At 45.3% G+C, this 10,619-nt stretch overlaps 1 protein-coding gene across 5 annotated transcripts; it reads left to right on the forward strand.

Moving 5' to 3' along the window:
• The first annotated feature begins 32 nt into the window (after positions 1-32).
• ssrp1b (structure specific recognition protein 1b) lies at positions 33-10,171 on the forward strand. 5 transcript variants are annotated; one of them, XM_020043974.2, is made up of 20 exons: positions 33-102; positions 578-675; positions 801-986; positions 1,425-1,530; positions 1,678-1,880; positions 2,317-2,417; positions 3,044-3,173; positions 3,287-3,390; positions 4,994-5,122; positions 5,494-5,611; positions 5,900-6,003; positions 6,229-6,301; positions 6,410-6,415; positions 6,804-6,936; positions 7,047-7,092; positions 7,190-7,307; positions 7,466-7,633; positions 7,932-8,092; positions 8,653-8,824; positions 9,730-10,171. In XM_020043974.2, exons 2-20 carry the CDS (start codon positions 622-624, stop codon positions 9,802-9,804), a joined length of 2,187 nt encoding a protein of 728 aa, XP_019899533.2. In that variant the 5' UTR covers positions 33-102; positions 578-621; the 3' UTR covers positions 9,805-10,171. The 5 variants fall into 5 exon arrangements, with proteins under 5 accessions (XP_019899533.2, XP_019899534.2, XP_019899532.2 ...); XM_020043975.2 differs by having other exon boundaries at positions 46-107; XM_020043973.2 differs by having other exon boundaries at positions 59-361.
• Positions 10,172-10,619: the final 448 nt, after the last annotated feature.

A 10,619-nucleotide genomic window follows, 5' to 3' on the forward strand; every position in this document is an offset into this window, starting at 1 on the left:
GACGGGAATACGTCACTTTTTACGTACGCAACGCAGAGGGTTGACTTTCTCCCTCGGAACTCACAGCACAGCGTTTAGTTGACAGCTCCAACACTACAGTTGGTAATGTAAACACGGCGTTATTGCTAACACGACGTTATTACAAATATGAAATATTGTCTGTAAACAGTGGCACCATTGTAGGAAGCTGTGCCCTAATGCATGAGGGTTTTTTCATAAGGGTTCTTGTATGCCTCAATCCCTATTTTTTGACCGTTGCTTAAGCATGTTTGGTCTTCTCTCCGGGCCTATTGTACAAGTTCGGACACTCGAGTCATTTGGCATCTGGCATGCATATAGATTCAGTCCTTGAGATGAAAACGTAAATAATTGAACCATAACGTACAACATTGAAATGAATTAACTAACACTTTTTAAATGAATAATAAATCTTTCATGGTAGTTTGTAGTTATTTCTTCATCCCATAAGGTCCAATGCTTTAAAGGTTAAAGATAATGTAAGAATTATATTACATAAAAAAAACTATACATTACATGGAGTATAGAATGAAGGCAGACCGTTTTTCTCTCTCTGTAGTATTAGTAATAGGGTGGCTCTGGAGGACCTGGAGAAATACTGCCATGGGCGACGCACTGGAGTTCAGTGACATTTACCAGGAGGTCAAAGGGTCATGGGTGAGTGTAGGTATGCGTGTAAAAACAATGTCTGACAATGCAGTTGTATTTCAACAGGGAAAATGTAACACAAGATATTCTGAATGTGCGGTATGTCAGCACCATTTGTACCACGTTTCCCGCAGAATGACGGGCGCCTGAGGTTCAGTAAACAGCATGTGGTCTTTAAGAACATCAAGACCGGAAAGGTGGACAGCATCCCTGCTGCGGAGCTGTCTCAGGCCCGGTGGAGACGCGTTTGCCTGGGTCAGGGTGTCAAACTGACCACCAGCACCGGACACAGCTACAGATACGACGGCTTCAGAGAAGGGGTGAGGAGGGGGAGAGAGAGAGCCACGGGGGGGGGGGGGGTAGAAGGGGTAGGAGAAGGAAGGATGAGATGAATGAGGGGAGAGAGGGCTGAAGAGGAGAGCAATTGGGTGAGAGAGGAATGGATGGGAGGAGAGGTGGAGGGGTGTGTGGTCATGGCGAATGAAACCTTGTCAAAACCAGATAAAACTTTGGGTGAGTTTCATTGTTCCTCTTGAATCTCCGGTTTTAAAAATGGTTTAACAGCATAAACCTCCAACCTAGAACAGCCACATGATTGAAATATACTGTACTACACTGGAGTTTATTAGTAGTATTTTATAGTAACTCTAGTTTTTTTTTCATGTGCAAGTTGCAACACTCCCCCGTCTCACTCCTCTCTCAGCTCACTTTCCTGTTTCCTCTCGCTCTCCTCTCTCCCCCCTCTGTCTCCTCTCTAGGACTTTGAGAAAATCGCAGAGTTCTTCAGAGCCCACTACAAAGTGGAGCTGTTAGAAAAAGACTTGTGTGTCAAGGGTTGGAACTGGGGCGCCGCTAACTTCTCTGGTGAGAGCAACAACAACACTCATCCGAGTTGTTTTAAACAAGTTGGCTTTAATACTGTCTAGTTTCGAGGTAAGAAAATGCAGAGGGACAGACCGGTTTTTGGGGCGGCCATTTTGGCTCTGTGTCTAACACAGTCTCTATGTCTAGGCCCTCTACTGTCATTCGAAGTGGGCGACACCCCTGCCTTTGAGATCCCCCTGGCCAGCGTGTCCCAGTGCGCCACGGGGAAGAACGAGGTGACGTTGGAGTTCCACCAGAACGACGAGGCAGAGGTGTCGCTCATGGAGGTCCGCTTTTACGTCCCGCCCAGGGACGCCACCGCCACAGACGAGGAGCCGGAACCCGTGGAGGTGGGCTGAGTTTGTGTGTGTGAGTGTCTTCTCGTCGGGGGCATGACTTCCAAATTGTCCTGTATGGTGGATGTTTTATCTTCAACAGTCCTGCAGAGGGAACTGTTCTCCACAAACAAAACATTAAAAAAAATTTACATTCAGAAACTTGCTGCGTTCACGCTTTGAATGAGTGCAGTAACTGTGACCCTAATTCGAAATGTTTTTGTGGGTTTTTAAAAATGAACATGTAAAAATTTACATTTTCCATTTGGAATGGAAGAAATAAGAGGCAAAAATATAAATGTTAAAATATTTCACCGCACGAGGCACGAAGATTTCTGATATCGGTCGGATGATTTCATTGAGGTTTGTGAATCAACCAAAGCCTGAATTGCTGTCATATTTGTCCGTAGACTGTGTAGAACTGTCCATTGCTTGACTTGAACCCTTCCAGGTATTCAGAGACAATGTGCTGTCCAAGGCGGATGTGATCCAAGCAACAGGAGATGCCCTGTGTGTCTTCAGAGAGCTGCAGTGTTTAACACCCAGGGGGAGGTACGAAGATGGTGACAAATGTTCAATCTTTGTGACTAAACAATAATTGGATAGGGTTATTATTAACTAGTAATCTGCCTGAATGAATATGACTCCACAATATGTAATACAGGCGTACACAAGCTATTGTGAATAATGAACTAGAAGGCTGATCCTGGGATCATTCCTTTCAGGGTTCAATGATTGAAAGAGGTCAATGAAAGGTCAAGCTTGATACTGGACATACTGTGCTCATATATTTACCATAGGTTTTCATTGAAGTGGGTTGCATCAAGTTTACAAGGAATGCGTGTCTCTGTATTGTAAAGTAATTCCATTTTTACAGTTGGCATTATGATTCGTCAGAGTTTGTCAGAGTTTTGCATACCAAGTAGTCATCAATCAAAACCAACCGATAGTCGAATGTAATTAAAAACGCACGGGCACTCACATCTTACATGATTACACTGAGCACATCTCCTTGGCCAGACATTTGGTCTCGTTTAACTGTGAGTAGTCCTGCCTTCCTGCAGACATTTACCCATAAAAAAATTATTATCTGTACAACACTTCAGATGTTTGGTTGCTGCTTCTTATTTTCCTCAGACTGACTCAGATTAAAATACTGCATCCTTCCCTGCTGTCAGGTATGATATCCGAATCTACCCTAGCTTCCTTCATCTCCATGGCAAGACGTTCGACTACAAGATCCCCTACACCACGGTGCTGCGCCTCTTCCTGCTTCCTCACAAGGACCAGAGGCAGATCTTCTTTGTGGTGAGTTCTGCTGGCATGTGTGACCTCTCCCTCTCCCTTCTCCTTAACCTCCATTCAGCCTCCCTTTTACTCTCTCTCTCTCTGTCTCCCTCTCTCTGTCTTTTTATCTGTAGGTCAGTCTAGACCCGCCCATTAAGCAGGGACAGACGCGTTACCACTTCCTCATCCTAATTTTCTCCAAGGAGGAAGTTCTCAGCCTGTCGCTCAACATGACAGAGTAAGAGAGAAGTAATGACGGAATGAGAGAAAGTGAGAATGAGATAGGGAATGAGGGAATGAGAGAGACTATTGAAATGACTGAGACAGAGATGGGTTAGAGTTGGAGAGACTGAGATAGGGAATGAGGGAATGAGAGAGACTATTGAAATGACTGAGACAGAGATGGGTTAGAGTTGGAGAGACTGAGAGAAGGAATGAGGGAATGAGGGAGAGACTATTGAAATGACTGAGACAGAGATGGGTTAGAGTTGGAGAGACTGAGATAGGGAATGAGGGAATGAGAGAGACTATTGAAATGACTGAGACAGAGATGGGTTAGAGTTGGAGAGACTGAGAGAAGGAATGAGGGAATGAGGGAGAGACTATTGAAATGATTGAGACAGAGATGGGTTAGAGTTGGAGAGACTGAGAGAAGGAATGAGGGAATGAGGGAGAGACTATTGAAATGACTGAGACAGAGATGGGTTAGAGTTGGAGAGACTGAGATAGGGAATGAGGGAGAATGTTGTTGAATGTGTATAAGACTGCTACATTTTAGAGGTGACTGACCATACCAGGTACTTAATGGAGGTTTCTATTGTCTCTCAAGTTTTGATTGATCTATATGGCATGTGTCATTTAGAGATATTGCTAAGGCCGTAAGGTTTGCAGCATTTAGGTAAATGAAGTGCAATGCAATAGGGATGAATGCAAAGCTGTTCATTTCCATATTAACGAGCACAGTGATAATTCATCAGTGGAATGTGCTGTATACGAGTACAATAATATTGCAGTTTAATTGTTTTTATTCAGGAAAATAATTGTAGAAAAAACGTGAATCATGTTTAGTGAAAATAATTATCCTATAGCACTCCGAACTACACACACACACACACATCACACACACACACACATCACACCTTATTACAGTGCTGTCTGTTCTTTAGCACAATAGGAGCCACATACAGATGAAATGCATGCTGTGTCTTGCTTCTTGGTGTTAGGCGCCATGTGATGTAAGACCGAAATATTATATCTCTATGTCTTCCTGAATAATTACACTCTAACAAACTCTCCTCTACAACACACATCATACATTCCACTAGAACAGCTCTCCCATGATAATACTTTAACTACAACATAAAAATCATCAAATTACTTCAACAGTCTTGATGACCTTTATAGTACACATGAAAATCTTGTTATCATGTTTATTTGAAAAGACAATTGTTGGTGTGAGGAGCCAAAGAGTTAAATGAGAAGTTTAACGTTTCACCAGAACTGTTACAGCACACTGACATGCTCTCTCTCTTTGTCTCTCTTTCTGTCTCTCTCGCTCTCATTCTGTCTCTCTGTCTCTCCTTCTGTCTCTCTTCCTGTCTCTTTCTCTCTCTGTCTGTCTCTCTTTCTGCCTCTTTCTCCCCCTGTCGGTCTCTCTGTCTGTCTCTTTCTCCGTATGTCTGTCTCTTTCTCCCTTTGTCTGTCTTTCTGTCTCTTTCTCTCTCTCTGTCTGTATCTCTTTCTCTCTCTTTCTCTGTCTGTCTCTTTTTCTATCTGTCTGTCTCTCTTTCTGTCTCCTTCTCCCCCTTCCTGTCTCCATTTCTGTGTCTGTCTGTCTGCAGGGAGGAGGTGGAGAAGCGTTATGAGGGGAAGCTCAGTAAGAACATGTCTGGACCTCTTTATGAGATGGTCAGCAGAGTGATGAAGGCTCTGGTCAACAGGAAGATCACAGTGCCAGGAAACTTCCTGGGGTGAACACACACACACACGCGCACACACACACACACACACACACACACACACACACACGCAAACATAAACAGGCTTGTCACTCACACGCACAGATCCACGGTTAAACATACAACCATACACACATTTAAATAATTTATAAGGAAGTGATTGAACAGACACTCTTATCCAAAGCAGTTTACAGTAGTGAGGGCATTCATTGTTCCGCCATGCTCTTTCAACTGAGGCTAAACAGACATCTGGGACTCAACACCGGCCGACCAAAATAAGCTGTTCAAAAGGAAAGGTTGCTTCTGTAAGGAAGTCTCGTTACAGTCACTCTCTAAAACCTTGACTAAATGAGCTATTAAACCTGTCTGTTCCTCTCTCCCAGTCACTCTGGGACCCAGTGCATCACGTGTTCCTTCAAGGCCTCGTCAGGCCTGCTGTACCCGCTGGAGAGGGCCTTCATCTATGTACACAAGCCGCCCGTTCACCTGCGCTTCGAGGAGGTGCGTCACTGTCCGTCTGTTCGTTCCTTCCTACATAGGCCTACACTGGGCGATCCGTGCGGGGGGGTGGAGCTCCAGTGGTAGAGTGTGGCACTTGTACCAGCCAGCGGTTTTGGGTTCGATTCCCAAGAGGGGCATGTTGAGATGCAGTCGCTGCCCTGAGGGTCTCTGGATAAGGGCGTCACGAAGACTGCATCGTGTAATGATCGGGACAATGATGTCATCTTCCGCGGTATTCCTTTGTTCTTCCTTAATTCGTATGTCTTTTTCTTGCTCTTTTTTTCTCAGGTGTCCTGTGTTAACTTTGCCAGAGGCACCACCACCACACGCTCTTTTGACTTTGAAATCAAGACCAAGCAGGGGAACCAGTTCACCTTCAGCAGCATTGAGAGGTGAACGATACACGCGTGCACACTGACCACATACACACAGTAAAAAACCCAATCACACACAAACACACACATTCACTTTCATACTAAAACCACTCTCTCAGTCCATCCTCTTTCTCTCTGACTACATCCTTCTCTTTCTCTCTCTCTCTCTATACCACTCACTTTCACTCTCGTCCTCTTTCTCCCTCCCTCCATCCTCTCTCTCTCTCTCTCTCTCTCCGTCAGAGAGGAGTACGGCAAACTGTTTGATTTTGTCACTGCCAAGAAGCTCAGTATCAAGAACAGAGGATTCAAGGAGGTGAACGTCTCACGTGTTGTTGAAGTTGTCCCCTCTTTCAGTTGAGCGTCCTCATATCCTGTCGTTCACTGACCCTCTGTCCTCTCTCTCTGTTTTCTGGTCCTGTAGAAAAAGGTTGGTCCTGTGTGGAGGTGGTTTTACCAGGGTTTCAAAATGGCGTTCACAAGGTCAACTGCATGGTGTGTGAATTTGGAATAATTAATGATTGCATGCGTTTGTGTGTGTTTTGGTCATGCTGCTTCTGAATTGGCTTCGTCACTAACCGAGGACACTGTGTATTATCAGGTAGCTGTGTCCGATCGGTTATCTTAACTGTCCTGTGCGGTTTTTGTCTTACCTCTGTTTTAGAGTGAGGTGACATTCAATTTTGCCGTGATTTTGGGGAGAAATGTGCAATCTGGTTTTAGAGGGGTTCAAATCGCTATGCCCCTTTCTTAAAGATCTCTGTGCATTATGTTTCTTACAGTTTGTCCACTTGAGTTAACTTGGTATTTCCCATCAGGGCACGAAGCGCAAAGATGACATGATGGAGGACTCAGACGAAGACCGGCACGATGCCTACCTGGAGAGGATGAAGGCGGAGGGCAAGATCCGAGAGGAGGCCAACGACAGCGACGACTATGAGGGAGAGAGCGGTGAGTGACAGCAGGCTGGGCCAATCACAGATAGAGACTGGAGAGTGACAGGAGGCCTAGCCAATCAGGGTAAGAGCCTTGTGACACCCCTGGCTGCTCTTTTCTTCCAGATGAGTCGTTTAACCCCGGAGAGGAGGAGGACGACATAGAGGAAGAGTGTGTACACATTTCTGTTCCATCACTTCCTTATACTGTTAATAATAATTACGTACTGGATATACGTGTGGGAATACCCCCTCCCCCTCTTCCTCAGGTATGACAGTAAGGCGTCGGCCAGCGACAGCAGTGTAGAGGGAGGAGTCAGTGACAGGGAGACCAAGAAGAGAGCAGCCAGGAAGGCCAAGGTGCTGAAGGAGAGGAAACCACGCGAGGTAATGAAAGGAGGGAGGGATTGGGCATTCCAATTCTCCCCGCCTCTCCACGTGCTCCCTGTCTCTTCCCTCCCTCTGTTTTTTCGACCTCTCACCGTGTCGCCTTCCTTTCCCTCTCCCTCCATCTCATTCTCGGTCCTTCCCCATGTCACCCCCAGAAGAAGCAGAAGGACGGCAACGCTCCCAAGAGGCCAATGAGCGCCTACTTCCTGTGGCTTAACGCCAGCCGTGAGGCCATCAAATCCGAGCGCCCCGGAATGTCGGTCACGGAGGTCTCCAGGAGGGCCGGGGAGATGTGGAGGGAACTGGGGAAGGAGCAGAAAGAGGTGAGCCAGGGGGCAAGAGAGGGGGACTGTCCTGCTGCCGTTCTGTCCCCTTGTCTTTCTTTTAGCACTCCCTCTTCCATGACCTTTTATAAAAAAAAAAATTTAGCCGGGGAAGCGGGGGAGCCTCTAGGTTAGAGGCAAAGGTTGCCAGGTTGAATCCACGAGCCTTCATTCTGTACCCAGGACAGTTAATCCAAACTGCCCCTGTAAGCCACTCTTGGTAAGATTTAGCAAAATGTCTCAAATGTGATCGTAATTTACATCTTGCTGATCCATCTTTTCCCTCCCCTGTCTCTAGCTGTCTCCCCCATGTTTCTGCCTTTTCTCTTTGTCTGTCTGTTCTTGTCTGTCTGTCTGTCAGGAGTGGGATGTCAAAGCGGAGGAGGCGAAGAAAGCCTATGAGGTAGCAATGAGGGAGTACAGAGAGAGTGGAAAGGGAACATCGGCACCTTCCAAAGGGTACATAACCACGTCTCTCTGATAACACAGCATTTAAAATATTATTGGTGTGCATTACCTGGAGTCCTATGAAATAATTTACATGGGTCAGGGACACCTGCCCGACAGTTCACCAGTAAGGTCCAGTCTCATGTCACATGACCGGGACTTTAACCCTCATGTGATGTTTTTTCATCCAACTCCAAGTGTTCCTTTACTCTCCTGTGGTTGAGCACAATGCTTTAGAACAAGGATTGGCTTTTTTTTTTGTCATTCTTATTTCTGGAAAGTTTAAAATCAAGGTGACGTGACAAGGTTTGCTGAGCATAACACCAGAGGGGTGACCCTGTTTGACCCCTGTGTTTTAAAAAAAACCTGGTTTGGTTGTATATTCTGTCTTCAGTCTCTCACTCATTTAATGTGTTCACCCATACAATAAAAACATGCGGAAAAAACAAAATAATTTGGCCAACTAATATAGTTCAGAACAAATGTGAGCTATCTTATGCGGCCACCCTTTTTATATCACCCAAAAAGTACCCTAAAACATTTAGAAAATGTGTTTTCTCTTGTATGGGCAGGGAGAGGAAGAAGAAGGGATGGACGAGAGATGAGAAGAAGAGGAGGACGTCTGGTGAAGGGAAGGAGGGAGAGAGGGAGAGAACAACAGGAAATGACAGCTTTAAGAGCAGGGAGTTTGTCTCCAGTGACGAGAGCTCCTCAGACAGGGGCGAGGCAAAACGCAAACGCAAGGTGAGGACACACGCACAGACACACACGCACAGACACACACACACAGACACACACACACAGACACACACGCACGCACAGACACACGCACACACGCACAGACACACAGACACACACACACAAGTTTGTACAGCTACCCTCATGGGGACCAGAAAATAGAAATGGCATGCTCCCTTGCCCTAATCTTAATCCTAACCCTAACTTTAACCTAAACCTAACCTTAACCTCAATAAAGTAACATTTATGCCTAAACATTACCTAGATGTAATGCCTAACCTTAACCCTAAACTTAACCAACAACGCCTGGACCTTAAAGAAACCCCAATTCTAACTATAAAATAAATTGCACGTTTGACCCTAAACCTAAACCCTGAGTCGGAAAATTGACTTTTGCCCCACGGGGACCGGCAAAAGGTCCCAATGAGTCCAATTCTTTCTGGTTTTACTATATCAAATCCCAATGCCCCAGGGTAGTGAAGGGCACACGTCGCTGTGTAGCGTGCCGTCTGTCGGCTAGGACGTCCAACGGGTTTCTGGACTCTGGGCAGTCACTGATGATCCCACGGAGGTTCTGATGAGAGTCGAAGTGTTAAACCCGTGGTCCTTATTCCCGTCAGGACCGCCTAGTCATCCCCTCCTCCACAACGGTCATATATCCCAGCTGATGTGTGCCATGCTTCACCCAGGTGGCTGTTAGACATGGAGGGTGGGGGAGGGGATGTTTCCCCTTGTGATGTTGGTGCTGAGGTGGTTCATAAATTCATGAACACTATTATTGTTGTAGAAAAGGAGTTCACTTGGTAATTTAAGTGATAATAGCGTTTAGTTTTTCTAAACGCTGTTTCTCTCTCTGTCTTGCGCTTCGCACAATTCTTTCTCTGTGACCTGCCCCCTCTTTGTCCTTCCAGGGTTCAGATAAAGAGGAGGATGGGTCCTCGACCCCACCCAGTTCTGAATCCGGGTCAGACTGGATGGAGCAATAAAGACAAGAATGAAGATGGAGAGATGAGGGAGAAGAGTGTATCTTCTCCTTTACACTGGTTGGATCCCTTTTTATAGTATATCTGGTTCTATTTTCGTTGTTTCTGTATTAATGAAGCGCAATGAAGATAATTAATGCTAATTAGTTTGTAAATACCCTGTTCCTCATTTTAGGAAGAGAAATAAATAACATATTAATTTATTTCTTAACTCATTCTAGAGGATAACTTGATGATAGCTGGGTCAGATTCCTGTCTGCTCAATCATTACCCTGTTGGTTCGGTCTGTGAACAACTTAGGTAAAAAAAAAACCTTGCCTGCTGTGAAAGTCTTCCCAAATGAATTAAATATTTTCTTGTGAATGCTGAATTTCATGACACATACTTTCACACACGTAAACACACACACGTGTGCACAAACAACCTTTTGCCATTAGCGAAGCCCCATTACCACTCAGTGGCGTTGAGGGTGTTTAGAATGACGTGTGTTTAGAATGACGTGTGTTTAGAATGACGTGTGTTTAGAATGACATGTGTTTAGAATGACGTGTGTTTAGAATGATGTGTGTTTAGAATGATGTGTGTTTAGAATGATGTTTATTCTTGGACTGAGGTAAATAAGGGAGAGGCTTTTTTTACATGTCAAGGTTGGTCCGCTAGGAGTGAATGACAGGGAGCAAAGAAGAGGAAAGGTATGGTGGTAGACAATGGAGAGAGAGCTGGAGAAATAGAAGAATGGAGAGAGAGTGAGAGTGCTGGAGGAAATAGGTCTGCTGAGGGTTTGTGTGTGTAATCCGATACTGATGGCAGGCGATCTT

The sequence above is a fragment of the Esox lucius genome, chromosome 25, assembly GCF_011004845.1.
Source record: "Esox lucius isolate fEsoLuc1 chromosome 25, fEsoLuc1.pri, whole genome shotgun sequence".
NCBI lineage: Eukaryota > Metazoa > Chordata > Actinopteri > Esociformes > Esocidae > Esox > Esox lucius.

Bases quoted from the DNA above. Each gene is read 5' to 3' on its own strand.
- ssrp1b (XM_020043974.2), top strand. From the start codon at position 622: ATGGGCGACGCACTGGAGTTCAGTGACATTTACCAGGAGGTCAAAGGG. The intron at 3,391-4,993 runs GTAAGAGAGAAG...GTCTGTCTGCAG, and splicing joins CTGTCGCTCAACATGACAGA to GGAGGAGGTGGAGAAGCGTT. The intron at 6,004-6,228 runs GTGAACGATACA...TCTCTCCGTCAG, and splicing joins ACCTTCAGCAGCATTGAGAG to AGAGGAGTACGGCAAACTGT.